This window comes from Hippocampus guttulatus, chromosome 12 (genome assembly GCF_054856545.1).
Source record: "Hippocampus guttulatus isolate MCC_2025c chromosome 12, RoL_Hgut_1.0, whole genome shotgun sequence".
Taxonomy (NCBI): Eukaryota; Metazoa; Chordata; class Actinopteri; order Syngnathiformes; family Syngnathidae; genus Hippocampus; species Hippocampus guttulatus.
In genome coordinates this window covers 2,695,008-2,714,315 of record NC_141272.1, presented here as the reverse complement: position 1 = coordinate 2,714,315, position 19,308 = coordinate 2,695,008, and the positions used below count along the sequence as shown (strand labels likewise).

Here is a 19,308-nt window from a genome sequence, read left to right as displayed (position 1 = left end):
AATTGAGCTGTTGTTTGAACTCGGCGTCGCTGCTGAAGGATGGCTTTTGGCTTGGCGGAGTGTGCGGGCCCATAAAATGATGATTAATGACTCGGGCTCAACGGAACCCGATAAAGTCTCAGAGGCATTCGTCAAAGCTGCAAATCTATTTTTCTGTGGCAGCCGCGGGAAAAAGTTGTACCTGCGATCGGGCTCTTATCTGACCTAAGATAAAGTCAAGTGCTCTGGGAGCAGAAAACTACGGTGGCCGATAGGGAGCAAATGCAAAAAAAATAAATTAAAAATACGCACACATACGTGCAAAGTACACCAACTCAAAAACGACGGCAAGAACAAAATGATGCAAGTTCACGCCACTAAACGCAAGTTTGTCAGGCCACCGTTTTGTTTTTTTAGTTGACGATTGACCGAGGACGAATCCATCGGCTCCCGTCACTCTGTTGGGACGAAATGAATCAGCGAAAGGTCAGCGCTGATCCAGCGTCTGATAATGGCGATTCCTATCTCGAAACAAAAGCGGCGTTCAAGTGTTGACCCGGGCGGATCGTGGAAAAGATTTTGTGACATTGGCCTTTGTGGAGTGGCGAGGTTTATGGGCGGCAGGGCCATCGTTCTTTTTCGGGGTGAATCGAAAATGCCTGCGCGTTTATCTGCCATTGACAGCTGTCCCGACTTAATGAAGGTGCGTAATTAACATGGATTTCCGCTAATGTTAAGCCTTTTGTTGCTTAAACACAAGGTGTTAATCCCGTTTTGTTTTGTTTTGTTTTTGTGGACAATGATCAGTATGGTTTTTTTTTTTTTTTTGGTCCTTCTAGCACAAATGCCGGTTCAGTGTCGCCATTAATTTGTCACCATTATTGGCAAGTGCCATCTGTCCATTTTCTACGGCCCGAGACCGTTCGCCGGTCAATCACAAAGCACATATAGACAAACAAATGTCCACATTGAAATTGACCAAGACATTGAGTCTTCGGCACAGGACGTGAGAAAACGTGGGAATCAAACCTGGATCCCTTTGACTGGAAATCAGACAATCTCACCACGTGCCCCACCATTGCTTCATGCTTTTGACTAAATAATCATCATCATAATCATAAATCAGCACTGGATTTGCCATCCCCCCCCCCCCCGCCCCCATTTACCATAAAATCCCGTTTATAATACGCACCTCAAACAGGCGGTCAAACCCAATAGGGTATAATGGAGTGACAAACCGTTTTGCATTTCATGCGTACACATTATACCTACTTTGTGGCAACTTAATATACCAGGTGGGTATGAGCAACATTTTAAATAAGTGTCTAATAGAAAAATCGCATTATCGAGGCAATTAGAAAGACCTTTTATGGGCATAAGTTACTCACGGATTTTCGCCATTTGTGGCAGGGCTCAGCACCTAACACCGTATATCGTGAGTGATTTCGACATGTTTAACCGTGAACGGTGTCACAGTTATAATAGGCCCTCTGAGCGCAAGCATGATGAAATGACACCTATGCCTTATTTCATATGGAAAGAAGACTTCAATCCCGTAGTCGCGTCATCGTTTTCAAATAGGTCAGTTCGTTCTATATTGTGATTCTTTGCTTTCGATATCCCTGCGCTCGGCTCGATTTGCATGTCCCAGGTAGGCATTGGTCCCCGTCTTGTCCTCTGTGTGTCAACGTCCTTGTGAGGTAGGGGTTGCGGGGCGCGCGTGAATTTTCCTAATGCCCTTGTTTGAAAAAATGTCTCCTGGCTGCAGATTGCCTCGTGAATTGTTCTTGTCAAGATTCGGTCACGCCTTCCGGGCTTCCTCTTTGCCAATTTCAATCAGCTTTGCGCATGATGAAGGTGGGGGAGTTGGGTGGGGAGGGGGGGGGGAGGGGGGGGGGGTGTAGATTTAAATGCCGAACAATATTAATTTATTTGAATGGCATCGACGCCTCAGAAGCCTTAAATAGATGACGAGGATGGGAGGGGGGCTGTGGGGTGGGATGGGAATTCATTTGAACATAATGAGATGTTGTCCTCCAAGGTGGGAGTAATTCACATGTGCAAGTCATAAGGAAGTCACAAGTCTTAACCTTCAAGTTTGAAACAAGTCCCCAGATGCTTTTGCAAAAAAAAACAAAAATCAACAGCCAACTTAACCAACTAAATTTCTGAAAAGCAAGCCACGCTATCACAGTCACAAATCGAACCATTCTCTACTAACCACATAATTCAACTTAAGCAAGGGTAGTTTGCGCGCAAGCTTCGAATGCTAAGCTAGCATTAGCCTTCTAATCGAGTCGATTTTAGCCTTGGCTGGTATGTTGGCTGCATGAGAGCCTTACTTGTGTTGGAGTTTTGCCATAACATGTACAGTGTAACCATCGCAGGTAACACAATTTATAAATCACACAAAATTATTCGGTCAATGTACACAAAATTGTGTAGCATTTTACGACTTGAAATAAATCACATTCAATGAACTTTGTACCTTTCTTGAATTTATATAACCAAAACGAATTAACATCAAAAGCAACCTTCGAAATTAGCATCCCACCAACTGCCTACAATCTGTAGTAGTACATGTAATGTACAGTATGTGCTAGTGTAGTGGTTCGCCACTCGCGATTAGCGTTAGCATCTTTCTAAATGCCAGTCAGCTTCATTTTCAACTCATTTTATCACAGTAAAATATGGTACAACATAACAAAACAGTGTTCAACACTTCTAGGACTCTGATTGCTTTGAACCAAATTTCTTTAACAAGACATCATTAAGATAAAACTGCTAATTATAGCACATTAACATTGGTGCTGAAAAATATTTATTTTTGGAGAAGATAAAGAAAAAAACTCCTGTGAGTTATATTCTCAGTCTCTTGTGTTGCTCCACCATTTGTGTTTCAATATCCATTGTCTGTAAAACTGCTACTATCGATGCTAAACGTTAGCATGTCAGGAGGGTTTCCTCCGTCTCCATTCTCCAGCAAGCGTTGGATTTGCCGCATCCTTCAGCGGCTACTTATGAGTCCCGGCATGTTCACCTGTTTGTTTTTCCCGTCGATTACACTCGGCGTCTCCCCCAGAGTACGCGGTGATGAAACGTAAGACTCGCTTTTGACAGCCTTTTATCAGGCCAATTTATGAGTGTAATGCTCCTCCGTAAGTTGATTTAAAAAAAAAAACTACTGTGAAATAAGGCAATTGTGTTCTTTAAAAAGAATCATCCCTACCCCCCCTTCCGAATTGATAGTCAGGCGTCGAATGCGTCGATTTTGTTCTCGACCTCAAAAGCAAAAAGCAGTTGAAGTCAAAGTGTCGTTTACTGTTTTTTTGTTTGGTTTTTTTGTTTTCCTGACTAAAATGTTCTTAGCGTCGTCTCTATCTCGAGGAACATCTGCGCTTTAAACCCTCCAGAGATGCTCGACGACTGATAGCGTTGCCTGGAGGTCAGCCTCATTAACATATTTAAATTGCTCATTGATCTGCACTGAAAGACTTTGATGTCAACGTTTCGTCATTGGAAGTGGCGCTATAAATACACAAACATTGCATTGAAGTTTGCAACCAAAAGTACACGGGCCACAACGTCCTGACAAGAACTTTATCTTCCGTGACACGGGTAGATGCTGTGATCATCCCATATCCGCTTTGATTTTGTTTCATTCTTTGCCTTATGAGAGGCCTCAAAAGCATTTTAGGCATCTTCTAATTTAGGATGGTGGGCATAGCTGAGGTCAAAGTACCAATTTCTGCGTTTCATCCAAAAGTGATTGTCAGGAGTGGTATACGGGCTCCCCCTAGTGGTGTGGGAAAGAATAACTGAATTAAGGTTAACTTTTACTGTGAAAATATATTTCCGGTTCTTATTTAACTTGTGTGTGAAGTAAAGAGGTGCAACGGGTTTTCGGTGATCAAATTAATCAATTATTCCGACAATGGATTAATTGTTGGAGACCTGCTTTAATGTAAATTGAATCGCTGTATCATCATGCACTGTCAGTTTGTAACAATGTCCATTTTTTGGAGTGAACAGATGGAAATAAAAGCGTTTTTTTAAAATCCGATAATGGACAGAAGAATCTATTTTCTAAAATAATTTTTAGTTTCAACCCTAGTGCATTACATATTAATTGAATCAGTAGGTCTTTATTTTCCTGGAATTAAATGCAGCTTAAATGCTCTAACTTTGCATAACGTGTACCATGGGTAATATTATGTTCTGCCATCAGAGTCTCTCACTTAGTAGCACCGGATTGAAAGTTTGAAAATGTTCACCCTTGGCACCTGTTCACTTAAATTGGTTGGTTATCATAACAGGACATAGAAAAAAGTCTAAGGAGCCATTTCAGAAATAACAAGTTTGGATGCAGCCATTTTAGGTGAATTTCATGGATCCTATGTTGAGGAATATACACAAATGGTCAAGGAGCAAAAAATAAATAAGCACTCAATGTTACTTTTTGCCAATGACAACAGTAATTCAACTCTTCTGTTGGTAGTCGTCGTTAAAATCTTCCCACCTTAGCCATTGTGATGAGCGTTTTTGCAATGCGGCAGGATGATGCTGTTGAGGAACAACACTCTGAGGATCGTCAATGCCAGCCGAGCGGACGAAGGCGACTACGTGTGCCGGGCCGAGAATCAGCTGGGCTGGGCTGAGATGACGGCCACGCTGTGGGTGAAAGGTAAGTGATGCCCCAGGCGCCCATCATTGCCTGTCACATTCAGGACAAAGTAGGGCAAGTGCCCCACCATGTCCAGCAATCGGCTCTTTTTTTTTTTTTTTTTTACCTTCACACTCAACTCAACTGTATATATAGAGCACTTTAAAACAACCACTGCTGCGTACAAAGTGCTGTACATGGAGCAAATATAATTTGTACAATAAGGCCATAAATTAATAGCAAAAACACGAGACTGTCCTTCAGACAGGATAAAATTGGCCTTAATGAGAAAGCATCTTTTTTGCTCAGCGGGACATAGCTGTAACAGTCATCCACATCGCAGGGGAAAGAAATCCTTCAGATGGAACCCATATGGTGCAGACACAGTGTGAACAGCAGAGGCCCCAGAATTGAACCCTGTGGAACACCACATGACAGTGGGGCAGTTAGTGACCCAGAGCAACCAAGGCTAACACAAAAGGCTCCGTCAGCTAAATAGGACCTAAACCACTAGAGGGCGCTGCCGCCAATGCCCACCAAGGTGCTGCACACGAGCCAACAGAATACTGTGATCCACTGTATGAGGTCACAGCCAAAACGGGGCGGTCTGTCTGAGGTGACAGTGCAGCAGCTTTGTGCTTGCAGAGGCCATGCGCTTGGAGCTGAGTCCGAGCCGCGTGGAGGTGACCGTGGGCGAGAGCGTGGTGCTCAGCTGCAAGGCCACGCACGACACCTCGCTGGACGTCGCCTTCCAGTGGATGTTCGACCACAAGCCAATCGGCTTCCAGCAGGGAGGCGGCGGCCACTTTGAGTACATCCAGACAGTCCGAGCCAAAGTAAGCAGTGACTTTTGATCCTTTTTTTGTTTAGTTTTTTCATATTTTTGATTTATTTTATATTATTTTGTAACTGTTGTTTTCATTTTCTATATTTTTATAGTATATTATATTTTGATTGTTTATATATTATTATTATTATTATTTTTTTTTTTGTTCAAGTCGTAAGTCAAGTCATAAACTCTTGCCAAACACAACAAATGTCCCCCCAATCATACAAAAAAAGTTCATTTTCTCTTGAAATGAGCATTTGCATCTTTTTTTTTCAAAGCAGCTTGAAATAAATGTAAGCAATTTTATTAATGTTGATTGAAGTGTCATAGCGTTAATCGTGATTAATCTTGAAATGTGCTGAAGATGGGAGAGAACGAATAAACATCCGACATCGAGTCTTTCCCAATTTTTTGGCAAGCAAGTCATAAAAATGGCAACTCAAGTCTTGACTCGAGTCAAGTCATTTGTCTCAAATATTTTACGAAGCCGATCCAATCCTTTTTTTGCTTTGGCGCAATATTTCAAAAATTTTTATCAGATGTGATGGTTTAGTCACAGACTGTCCCAAAAAAACATTTGTTTGAGAATTGTGCGAATGAAAATGCATTCAAATGTACAAAATAGTGAAATTTATCTTGCCGGGCATCCATAAACATCTGATTCTACAAATCAACCCTGGTGGGAGCTCGACTTGCCTTGCTTGATTTATTTATTTATTTATTTTTGCGCTCCGGTACCGCGGGACTCGCTTGAAACGTGAAAGTTACCAGAGACTTTCTTAGAACTTGCACATACAGTATGTAACTTATTCGCACCTCCGGTGCCAAGCACGAAATGCAGGAGCCATGTTTTTCAAGTCACATCTGTCCTGACAAGGCGTCGTCTCGCCACTGAACGACATTGAGCAGCAGCTCCCTGTGGGCGGTGGAGGCACGCTCTGCAATATTAATCGGGATCGATGCTAAGCAGCCGTGCAAGGAGGCCGCCTGGGTTTGCAGCCTACGGCGCTTCTCATTTCCCAGAGCAAAAAAAGAAAAAAAACAAAAAGCCAAAGCCCAGGAAGGAGCGGCTGAATTTAACAGGAATCTTTTTTTTTTTCCCTTTCTAGCCGCTTGAGCTTCGAGATGTAAAGCAATTGCACGGTTTCCTTTCAAGTGCATTCCGGATCCTTCTCATGTCTGCCTTGTATGTCTTTGCAGCAGTCGTCCACGGTGGATTTGATGATTAGGAGCATTTTGCTGAAGCATGCTGGGAAGTACGGCTGCAGGGCCCAAACCAGCGCCGACACCATGAGCGCAGAGTCGGAACTTCTTGTTCGAGGTGAGCTTGTTTGAAGTCGCGTTGGAGACCGAAATAAAAATCGCATTACCGCGACGACGAGAATGCGGCCGTAGAATGCCGTGAATGATGCAGTCACGTTACGACAACCAAGTCAGAAGCTCTCACCAGAAAATGATTTTTTAAGGGTGGGAGGGGGGGTGAGAGAGTATCATGAGAGTGAACAAGGAAATAATCATTCCATACAAAAACAAGTAAATGTTGAATGTGCGTTTCCAATAATTGTGCTTTCATTTTTTTTTTTCAGTGTGTACCTCATACTTTTTTTTCTTTAATTATTTTTTTTTTCATCAATATTGTAATCTTTAACCCCCGCTAATATCTTGTCACAACATCATCTCGGCTTTCCGTATGAAATGATGATGTTTACTTTTTAATTGAATCGAGTGTGCGCAGATTGCAGCGCGAGGGGCCGGCTGCCCGCCTGTGCACAGACTCGGTCTTAAGCGGAGCTGACGGGGCCTGTCATCCAGCGCCAAGTAAATTGGGTTTGCTCTTTGCTGGATGACTGGACCCGCGCTTAATTTCATATCCCCCATATTGTTGACGCCGCAAAGAGAAGGGACCGTTTAGGATTGCTCTCCGTGTCTTCAAACTTTTGGTGAGGAACATGCTTGTTTTCATCGGCAGGGATTAGCGATTTTGTTGTTGTATTGACGTGCATTTTTCATCTGTGCTTGACTTTCATACAGTTGAATATAATTTTCTTTTTTCCGCCAACTTTTCGAAATGATAGGATTGTATTTCAAAGCAACAACACTTTTGATTTTTTTTCTTTTTTAAAATGATTTTAAACAGTTGCCAGGGGCTTTAATAATATGTCTGCTTTCGCCAGAATATTTGTTGGGCAAAAATTTTCCTCAACTTTTCTTTTTTTAATACGAACGAGCTATCATTCGTATTAAAAAAGAAAAGTTGAGGCAACTGAATTTAGCGATGGCTCATAACTTGAGATCTTGAATGTTTGGGCACTTGTACATTAACCACCGTATAACTAAACCAGCAATTAAAAAATGTCAATTTTCCTCCCCCCCCCACCGTAAATATACTGTTTGTATCTATGTGATGACGGCACTGATGTTGGCTCCAGATTATTTTTCCAAACTACAGCGTGCTGCATTCTGAGTGTTCTCATTTCCATTCGTCAGTGAGCCACTTTTACGGTAACCTTCCAAACGGGACACCTTGCTAGGGACACAGCACATTGCCTTTCATTGGAGAGAGCGCCAGCTGTTCGCCCCCCCCCCCCCCACACGCACACACACATGCACACGCACCCCCCCCCCCCCCCCGAGTCCTCACATTTGCCGTGATGATGGCGTTCGCTACACAAGACGGAGGTAAACATATGTTCGCTTTTATTGGAACATGGTGAGTCCTGACACCTATAAGCCCCCCCCCCCTCCCAAAAAAAGGCAACATTTGAGTCTTTCTCTCTCTCAGATCAGCAGTCTGATTGTGTTTGCCGTCGAGTCGGCTTTCTTTGTTCGTTCGTTTGCTTAGTTGAGGGAGATTACAAGATTACTGCTCTTCATGCTAATTCATGTGTCTAATTACCGTCACCAAATCCTAATTCTCCTATCGAGCAGCTGCGGATTGATTCCATCTGGAGCAGAATGTTTGTGAATGCCTTCTGTTTGGCTATTTCCGAAATAACGCTGCCGGGTGTCGGTGAATTCCTTGCGCCTTCCAGACGTCTTGTACCGTAGCGTGTGCAGCTAGCTCTCTGCGACCCTCCTGTTGTGGGTTAGCGATTCCACGTGCCTGTACGCACCCCCTATGCCGTCTCCAGATATTGCGTCTCTGTACAACTATCCTGGTATCGTTTTCAGAAGAGCAATTGTACTTTTAGCTAGCACCTGTTTCTCTGGGCAGCTCTTCTTAAAAGATCTTTCCCTCTAACTCTCTTGTGGGGGCGATTGGAGCGTAGCCTTGACCGGGTCGGGTCGCATTATTTTGAAAGTTTCCCAACCCGGTTAGCCATTTTTAAGACACACCACCGGGAAGTAGTGACAGGGCTGAAGCGACAGCTCAAACTGTCAGCCAGGTAAGAGTTTTTCCTCGTCACCAAAGAAAAAAAAAAAAAAAAGAAGAAACCTTAAACCTAATTTTAGTATCAGTAGACAAGATGAACATCGTAGCGCTTCTTCAACAATGGTTCTTCCTACTCGGTGAAGCTCCTGCACCTCTATGATGACAGGACAGGTTACCACCATGTGACCCTCCAATGAGCTTCCTGCTTTTCGGGTCTCCCTCCCCCGTTTGTCCTGGTATCTCGATATTTCTTCCTCAGTCTTTTTTTTCATTGGCGGTAGACATGCTTACCACTCTTGGTGAAGAACCGAGACAACACAAAGCATCTGATTTTTGGCTTCTGTCTTTCTCAACCTTGTAGGTCCTCCTGGCCCTCCCGGTGTCGTGATTGTGGAGGAGATCACTGAGACCACCGCCACCCTGTCGTGGACCCGCGGCTTGGACAACCACAGTCCGATCAATACCTATCACCTACAGGCCCGCAGTCCCTTTTCATTGGGATGGCAAACGGTCAAAACAGGTCATCGATATGGCGCTCGCTGTGCAAGATGATTTTGACTGAACGAGAAAACCTTCCAGCACCCAAACCGATATATCAGACCAATTTAACACGTTGAAATTCAGCAAAATATAATTGGGGTTTGAATTATCTTTCATGCCGTCACCTTTGTGGCCTCAATTAGGAGATCCGCGTCTGCACGCTTATATGCAATATGTGCTGATTTTTTTTTGTATTTTGTTACCAAAGGCATCCATTAGCATTAAAGCGTAGTCGAGTGCTAAGAATTGATGCGCATTAGCTTTGTTGTCAGAACCCTAATCTGGATGTACGGCGAGTGCATTGTCGGGATGCCGTCATCGTGCTCGACTATGGTGAGATAATCACAAGAGCTTTCGCCGGAAGACGTCTTCGTTAGCATGTCGCGTTCCAGAGGATTAGCAAATAGCGTCACAAGCGCGTTTCTCCGCCCTCGGGATTACAAAAAGATCAGCTGCGTGTAAACCGTTCGCGACGATGGATTGAATTGTGTTTTGGAAGCCTTTTTAGACAAACGACACAAAGCAGGTCTGTGACTGCCCAGTGTAGAAAAATATGCAAAGCGAAATATTTCATGTTGTCTTTTGTCTTGTTTTCCTGACTCAGAGCACTGGATTAAATATGAAACCGGCTCCACTGTGTGTTGTAAACAGTGGTTGGGATGTAATGAAGTACAAATATTCTGTCATTGTACTTCAGTAGATTTTTTTTTTTTTTTTTAGGTAATGTACTTATTTAGTTTTCATACAATTCTTTATTTCTACTCCTTGCATTTGAAAATAGATTTGTAGTTTGTACTCCTTACTTTATCACAATAGGATGGTGACAGTTTCAACCTGATGGTCAATTTTTGCCCATTGCAGACCCAGAACCCGTCACCGGGGACTTGGAGTCGGCCGTGGCCGTAGAACTCAACCCCTGGGTGGAGTACGAGTTCCGAGTTGTTGCCAGCAATGCCATCGGTACGGGAGATCCCAGCGCTCCTTCCAGAGGAGTGCGAACCAAAGAAGCAGGTACATTCGAGCCACTGCTGCATTTAGAATAGAGATTTATTTATTTATTTATTTTTGGGAATGTGCCTTCAAGGTGTGTAATGTGAAAACTTTCCTTTTATGGTCTTCAGTGCCCTCAGTGGCGCCGGCAAATGTGAGTGGCGGGAATGGCCGCAGGCACGAACTGGTCATCTCTTGGGAGGTAAGCGGTGCACCAGCTTGATTTATTTTTTTTTGTTTTGTTTTTTTCTTTTTTTCAGGATGAATTGTGTGTGTGTGTGGGTGGGTGGAATGACACCGTGACCACTGGGCTTTAAGACAGACGGCTTCCAAGAAAGGTTTCATTTCCGTGCCACTCTGCTGCTCACGTTTTTCGAGCAGCGTGTTTCAAATGTACAAGGTTGTATAACTTTCAAAGATCGAGCCCTTAAAAAACAAACAAAAAAAATTGTCAAAAAATATATAATTTGGGTGCCGTGGGATTGGCTAAGAAACATCAGTCAATGGACGGACGGGCCCAATGAGGTGGGCAGCTTTTAGTCCCCCCGATCTCTGTCAGCTTCACTGGGAGTTCTTCATGAATTCCAGAGCCATGAATGTGACTGAATGGAGGCTGTTGCTGCTGCTGCTGCTGTTGCTGCATGGGCCATCCATTAGCATTTGTCGCTTTGTCTTACCTGGGAATACCTGTCACACATCGGGAGGCTAGAATGGGAGAGGGGGAGGGGGGGGGGGGGATCAAGCGTGGTTGATGGATGCCGCTGCCTCCAAAGCCTCGCAGGAAACGGTTGAACGACGTTGAACGTTTTTGCAAAATAATCACAAGCGTTTACACTCGGTTGCGTTCGCTGTCACAGAGAGTCGATTAGCGACGTCGCGTCCGTCTCGCAACCGTCCACTGGTCTCTAATTAAAACTCGGAGGAAGGTTTTTCTGCGTGGGATGAAACCTTGACAAGAGTCTGGGGTTGTTCCGGCTGAAAATGGATCCAAAATGAAAATAGAATGACACTCGGTGGAGCGCAGGCCTCCACCAAGGCCCATTTCGATTTTTGACTCCAGCGAGATAACTGATAAAGCCAAATACAAAATGTATAATTAAATTATATATACAAATACGGCATTGTTAAATGTGTATGTGTATAATTGATTTTACTGATATTAAACCAATCAACCAGCTGTTCAATGACATACATTTGTTCAAAAATAATAATAAAAATTAAGTAAGTCATTTATTAATCTAATAAGGTCAAGGTCATCTTTATTGTCAAATATGCTTACGTATGACATGCAGCATAGATGAAATGTCTTCCTCTCAATCCTCAATGCAAATATGCATGCAAACATGCTGTGCATTAAACACACACAGCTAAGAAGATAACAGCTACACTGTATAAAAAGACATAATATGTAATAAACCATTTTAGAATTGACTTTTGACAATCTGAGTGCATATTAAAAAAAAAAACATATCACCTGCGCCATATTTCACACATCCCCCCTGCTTTAGAGGTTCCACTGTACCACACTAGACCGCAAAACCGCCCCGGCAGACTTAACAAAATCACCCTGGGCACAGAGTAATCAACAGCGAGGATGTTTGGATCGATTTGAGTGGAATGCAAAGCAGCATTTTCTTTTTTATTTTATTTTAAACAAACACTTTATCAGATGTGCGTGGTCTTATTTGCTGATTTACCGATGTAGCCCGAGCTGCCGCGTCCCTGTGAGGCAAAAATCAATAACGAATTAGCTTGGAATAAAAACAATAGTATTAGTATGGACACGCACTCGATATATGCTCGCTCCCTCGCAAACAGCTCTGACTTTATCCATGCGTTACTTTCAGCGAATGTGAATGACAAAAGACATTTCTTGCGCAGAGGGTGGTCAAGACCGGCTTTGATCAGGCTTTTTTGTTTCTTTTTGCAAAACAAACCCTGGGAGCAGAGCAGCGAGCCACAGCACGATTGTTTTCCGCCAGAGCAGAGGTAGAAGTGATTACTGTAATAAGACGCTCCCGTCCGAGATAAAGGGGATTATCTCATTGGACCCAGGGGGACGTTCAGCCGGAGCGCTAAACACAGAATGTAATACAGACGTTGAATTGTGAGGTGGGTGGGGAGGGGGGGAATTAAAGAAATAATAAAAATGCCGGAATTGTCAGCATGATGGTCATATTGTATTTTTACCATCTGAATCATAAATTATTTCATTTACGTGTGCATGATTTCATTTGCATATATAATAGAATAAACTTGGGTAGGGAGAAATCTCTTGTTTTTTTTTTAAGTATTTTAATGACAAACAAAACAGGATTAAATGACAGTATTTTTTCTTGAGTAACCTTTTCAAAAATATATACATATAATAATAACAATAATAATACATTTCATTCATATTGAAGAAGGTAATCGGCAAATATTGAACTGAGAAACTTTGAGATGTTTAACACCACTCCCAGTTGAGTTTACTGTCAAACTAAACATAAAACGAAGAGAAGTACATGTTGCGCATTTAAAACAACCACCTACAGTAGCTTTGCCAAAGGAAAGTCTGCTCTGCTTCATGCTCACAATGACAAACACCATTCACACATCAATTGTTGTTTTCGAAGCACCCGATATTTGAACACTAACGCTGCACGTGGACAGATAATGTAACAATACTCACAGGCATTTGAAAAAAAAGACTCCTCTTACCAAGTAACAGAAGAAGTGCTGTTCTTCTTCGTTTATGACGGCATGATACTGCCTCCCGATGGCCAAGTCAGACACACCAGAAGGAGCAGCATCCCAAAATGGATTGCAGTATCAAATCACGATGCATTAACTGTTAATTCGTTATTACTCTAGGTTTCTGTAGAGTACAATATTATTTTCCTTAAAAACACAAATCAAAAATGTTATCTTTGTGGGGAGGCTATATTAGATTCATGCCACATTCATTAATTTCAACAGGCAAACATGATTTGAGAAAAGAGTGTTTGGTATTGTATGGTCGGTGGACAAATGTATCTCAAGGCATAAACGTTTGAGGTAGGGGAGGCTCACCTTGGTCACAGTTGACAAATGTGCTGGCGAGGCGGTCCCCTCAGCCCACCTGGGAGCCTTGTCGCAGTGATGAAGATGCAGTGAATATGCAATTGGGTCTCTGAAGAAAAGGGGGAAGAAGACAGCGGGTCAGAACCGCTCCAGATGAACCCGTCGATGCGTATTGTGTTTGTGATCTATCGCTAAAGATAGTAACTCTCGCGGCAAGCGAAGAGGAAATCGGCGTGAACTTGTGGATGTGACGCGTCCCAAATGACTATGAGCAAGGCCAAGAATTTGTAATTAAGATGGGTTGAAGGACACTTTCGCAAACGGGGGAGTGCTGAACAGATGTGGAATCAAGTCGTCGTTATTAAGTGGGGCCTGGGAGTCCAACTGCCACGGGCAGAAGGAGTGGAAAGGTGGGCTTGTGGGTAAATGATGGAGGGGCGAGCGCCATCCAGATGGAATGGATGCCTGCTGCTGTCAATGGTTGGGTCGGTGAAACATATTGTTGGCTTGAGTCCACTTCGCATATTAATGCAGTGGTCGCTTGACTCGCTAGTTTAATTAGTTCCTTGACCCCAAATCACTCGTATCTCAGATGAACTTTCCCCATTGAAAGGAATAGGAATCCATCCCATCCACAGCATTGTGCCGTGTAAAAATTGATAGGTGAGAGTGTGAAGTCATCACATACAGTAATTCAAGACCATACACCATAACTTCTCTTTTCTTTTTATAGAGGTTTCAGGCATTTCGTACCATCCAGGCTTTGATTTCCTCCAGAGAGGACAAAAGCGGACTGCAGGAGAATGTGTCCTTTTGGATTAGCAGGACATATTGTAGATCTGACTGTCATCCACATAGCAGTGAAAGACAATACCATGTTTTCTTGAGATGAAACCCAGGGGTAGAAAATACACTGAAAACAACAGGGGCCCCCAAATTGAGCCTTGTGGAACACCAAACGACAGTGGGGCAGACCACCGTATCAGAGTACTGATACGGTGTATCAGTGATACTCTTTTAATTACCTCACCCACGTACTCGGAGTGACCACAAAACCTTCCGTCTGCTGAATAGGATCTAAATGGTAGGAATGTGAAGAATGCACCCTGTGATTGATGGGTAATCAATCCAAGGTGTATACCGAAAAAAGGTACTTTATTAGATGAAATGTACTCTTTGCACATGATTAAAATGTGATAAACTGCGGTCAAAACTGCATGTTATGACGGATGTACTTGTTCGAAATCACTGAATTCAAAAACAGTGACGTGCGGGAAGGCCCCAAAGCCTCCCGAGAGGGGGCATCCATTCGGTTTTTCTCACTGCGGTCAGATGACATCAGTCACAGCTATCCTACACTGGAAAAAGTATCGTCACGTGACATGTAGTTGAAGGAGGCTTGCTGAAGAAATTTATTGTTAATCAAGGCTTATCTGGGGGCTTTTTTGTTGTTGTTTTTTGGGGGGGGGTTAAATTAAACAAAAGTAATAATGGTATTTGGTAGCGGTGTGAGCTCGTTCGGCTGTGTCTGGATTGAAGGCACAAGAGGCACAGACGACGGATGAATCTTGAACATTGTGGTTGTACAACTGCACTGCGTCACAACCGTTTCCAATATTTTGTTTCCCTTTACTGGAGGAAGAACCATTCAGGACTCAATTTACCGCACTGGACGCAATCGTTGCTTTCGGTTGGCCTTGGTGGAGGTATTCACTCATGTGAGCGAGTGATAAGAAATATGAATGTGATGATGTCTCTCCACTACGCCTCACTGTCATCCATAAATTTGACAAGCTCCTCGCTGTTGCAACCTCAACCGGTTACCCGCCCGTGCGCTATTTCCTCCGGTGGCCGCTCAACACTTTTGGGAATAAATCAGCAGCGGGCGCCAGGTGATCGATGGCGGCCCTTATTAAAGGAGACGCGAGCCTTTTTGCCGGCTGTGGCTTGTTCGGGAACGCTTCTGTAATCATCTGCCGAAGGGTCGACGGCGGGAGGGCCGGACGCCGTTAAAGCAGGATGAATGACTAAACAGTCGGCTGCTTTTCCGCGGGGGCGTCCATTAGCATTGCCCTCGCAGTGCTAACTCCCATTAGCGCTTGGTCACGAGCTGAGTTACCAGGCTCTGTCCACATGTGGCCCCTTCACTCTCACTCGGCCCAGTGGTTGGAAGTAACAAACTACAAATACTCGTTCCTGTGCTTAAGTAAGTAGTTTGAGTGTCTTGAGTATTATTTTCGGGCCATTTCTGAGCTCCAAATCAATTTTTCATCTTGTCGCATACAGGTTTTATTACGGGGCCTGTGAGTGTGATGACTTTTCCCTTCACTCTGTACGACTCAAAACCAAAACAAAGAAATAAGGGAGCACTTCTATTCCTTTTATGATTTGAAGCAAAAGCCTGTCTGACCCAGGTGCATGATACACCGTGGGCCTGATTTACGAAAGCTTCGACAGGCACAAATTTTATTTGAAAGCACTCTGAATTGTGTCTTCCAAACACGCCAAATTGCCGTTGTGGGAGGAGTGTGGGGAAGAAGTTGGAATCAACACAAGGAATGGGATTTATCCAACCTGATATGAATTGCGGTAGCCAGACACGAAAATTATCATGACATATTGTCAATTCAGATATGCAATTTGGAGCCAGTCACAAGAAGGAGTCATGCCATATGACAAAACTCTTTTTACCAATACCTTTCCTTGCATCTGGGTCATCAGACTGTCAAGACAAGCTGAATCAATCATCGTCCGTATCTCAATAATATGTTAGTGCTTCCACTAACACTTCCAGTTCCATCTCTTCAAATGTCAATTTCTGTGCGCAGTTCTCTTGTAAACGCTCCATGGTGCGCAATCTGTTTGAGAGAACCACACATTTGGCAACCGCTATTTGGGATCTTAGTAAGTTAGTTCCGTATCTCTCTTGTATGTGGATGCAAGCACCACAAGCACTGCGGTGCTTCTTCTGAAGTTCGGAATGTGAGTATTTTTGTCCACCTCTGGTCACCTCGCCCATAAAGGCTGGGTGATGAGCTCATTTGTCACGCTCTGTCCATGCGGCCCTCCCCATCCTCCGCCCCACCAGCAGGGTCCTAAATGGCTTCCGTTTGTTCACGCCGCTCCTAAAAGGTTCATATTCAATGAGCGGCACGGCCGGCCTGTAATGATCCACTTTGATGACAGCTCATTTAGCTCCGCTGATCATCCCTGTAATGAGCACGGTCACGGTGATTGGTCATCGCCTTTCCATCCGCCGCCATTACCTCCGGGGAGGACGTGGCTCATTTGGGCCAGGCGTTCCCGGGCCAATTCACTTGGAAGCTTTTTTTTTTTTTTTTCATTTCTTGTATTGCTGATGCTTGGATTCATATTTTTTCCATTTTACACACAAACTACTTTTTGTAACCATATTCAAAACCTCTGACAAGTGGAATTGGATTCCAGAAATCTGCTTCAAGTTCGATTTCGCTTCCATTTGGAATCAACGCTGCCAAAAAGCCAAAGAAAAAGTCAGCATAGCTTAAAATCCCCCAAAAAACTTTGATTGGATCCGTCCGATACTTGACCACAATAAATATATATACAGTATATTTAAAAATACTGAGTACAGCAAATTAAAGAAATTTTCGGACTTGCAATGCATTGCGTGCAAACGTGAATCTGTGGCGGTAGAAGTCAGTCTTGATTAATATTTATATTGGCTTTCACGCACTGTCATTAAAACACATTCCATTAAACGCAAAAGGCAGCGGCTCGTTTCCGTATATTGCATTGAGCAAGGTCCTTAATCCGCTCGTCTCAGTTAATTAATTGAATTCCGTCCTAATGAATTGCCGTTTGATTGGATGGAGTTGCTGGAAGACAACTCGAGGGAAACCACACCAGACGCCGTTCTAAAGGAGGAAGGGGAAAAAAAAAATATCCTCCTGTCAGCGATGCCACGAGACAAACGTCTTCGGTGAAAGAGCGCCGCTGAGCCACGCGCTGGCCTTCCAATCGTCACGACAGACTGCCGCTTTATGAACACTGGCAGGGAATTACTGTAACCGCACAGGAAATTGCTCCGGATGAGAAAAGTTTGTTTCTTTTAGTTCATGTCCCAAAAAGTGAAACTGCACATGTTGGTTTTTTTTTTCATCAAACAACTGTCTTCGATTTTTCATTTGATAATTTAACCGAGTTAGTGTGTCTCGGTGATAGTCTGAGAACAAGCCTTAGTAAAGATACGTTAGCTTGTTAGCTGCTTGTTAGTTTTTGGGGATTTTTTTGGCGTGGCTAAGCAAGTCGGTCTTGTTCAGGCAAAACACATATTTGCATATTAGCCAACGTGCACTCAGTATTTGAACTGATCAGTCAGCATTAGCTATTGGAAGGAATGCATCCAGCTCATAATTACAGGGATGCTCATAAGTGGAGCGCCGGTGCGTATGAGGACTGGAAATTGAATATGGATTATCCAATCCAAGTCTGTCATCATGCTTTTGCGCACTGAAGGACAAGGCCAGCCTCAATTCGAAGTCAAGTCAGCCGCCACATTTGCTTCTGAGGGCACACTAAAAAATAAAAGCTAAGTACGACATTGATATCTACGTGCAGTATTACTAATTCGTGATTTTATTTTGAAGTTGACCCTCGTGGCGCGATGCATTCTAGCCGATAAACAACAACAATTACCCAGACAGCATTTGGTCTCCCCTAAAAAAAAAAGGTTCTCTTCCTGTCCCAGCCCGTGTCGGAGGAGTTCCAAAACGGTGAGGGCTTCGGCTACATCGTGGCCTTCCGCGCCAACGGCACCCGAGGCTGGAAGGAGAAGATGGTGACGTCGGCCGACTCCACCACGTACAAATACCGCGACGAGACCTTCCCGCCGCTGACTCCCTTCGAAGTGAAAGTGGGCGTGTACAACAACAAGGGCGACGGGCCATTCAGCCCGGTCGTCGTCATCTACTCAGCCGAGGGCGGTGAGGTCAAATTTGGCTTGTTGGGACACGTTTTTGGGGGGAAAAAGCACAGTCAAAAAGAATTGTGTGTGTGTGTGTGCGTGTGTGCAGAGCCCAGAGAGGCGCCATCGGACGTGAAAGCCTATGCAATTTCGGCTTCGCAAATCAGAGTCACATGGAGGCCGCCTAACCCTGGTCCCGGAAGACCCAAAGGATACGAGGTGTGCTCGTCATCATACACTGTGCAGACAATTCATTAGGTACACCACATACAATTAAATGCGATCCAATAGAAGGAAGCTCGAGTGTGTCATGTGACTGGAATGCCCCCGTCTTGTACTTCGGACTTCAGTTGGCAATTTTCGGACTTTGGAAATGGCTGACTTTCACTTGATCTGCTCGACTTGGAAAGTTATGCAGTTTACATTCAAAAATCGGAATTTTCAGATAAAATATCATGGGCAGCAGATTTTGGCCTGGTCCCTATTCCCCGCGAATAGTCTTACGGCTTAACGCAAGTACAGATCATGAGTGCAAAGTGGCTAAATATGTTGTGACTAATCAAGATGATTTGATTTATTTTGAGCCGCTTAAGTCATGAATGACTTGAGTCGACTTGCCTGATTTTTATTTGCCGCAGACAGGTGGGACTTGAAACATGAAGGTCAACGGGCAAAACTCGCTCCCACCTCTGAACACAACTGTGCGTCCGTGTGACCAGGTGAGCTACTGGAGAGCGTCCGAGAAGGAGGACTCCGGCTGGAAACAGAGAACCACAAAAAACGACACCTCCCTGGTGCTGGGGGGCTTGGAAGGCAACAGGCAGTATGTGCTCACCGTCAAAGGCTTCAACAGCATCGGACAAGGACCCGCCAGTGCCTCCGTCATGGCCAAGACCAGGAAAGCCCGTAAGCTCAATAATGTGATGGACCCCGCTTCTTTCTGGGCC

At 44.0% G+C, this 19,308-nt stretch overlaps 1 protein-coding gene across 4 annotated transcripts in view; it reads left to right on the top strand.

Annotated features, from left to right (window-relative positions):
* The window catches only part of cntn5 (contactin 5), an 80,730-nt gene that overhangs the window by 57,425 nt on the left and 3,997 nt on the right, over positions 1-19,308 (top strand). For 2 of the 4 annotated variants that reach the window (XM_086125832.1, XM_086125833.1), the window contains exons 13-21: positions 4,536-4,663; positions 5,288-5,478; positions 6,672-6,792; positions 9,206-9,364; positions 10,246-10,395; positions 10,506-10,576; positions 18,146-18,380; positions 18,471-18,580; positions 19,081-19,267. In XM_086125832.1, the coding sequence (XP_085981958.1) occupies positions 4,536-4,663; positions 5,288-5,478; positions 6,672-6,792; positions 9,206-9,364; positions 10,246-10,395; positions 10,506-10,576; positions 18,146-18,380; positions 18,471-18,580; positions 19,081-19,267 (1,352 nt within the window). Of the gene's footprint in view, positions 1-4,535; positions 4,664-5,287; positions 5,479-6,671; positions 6,793-9,205; positions 9,365-10,245; positions 10,396-10,505; positions 10,577-18,127; positions 18,381-18,470; positions 18,581-19,080; positions 19,268-19,308 lie in introns of all 4 variants that reach the window. The other 2 variants (XM_086125830.1, XM_086125831.1) reach the window with 1 other exon arrangement.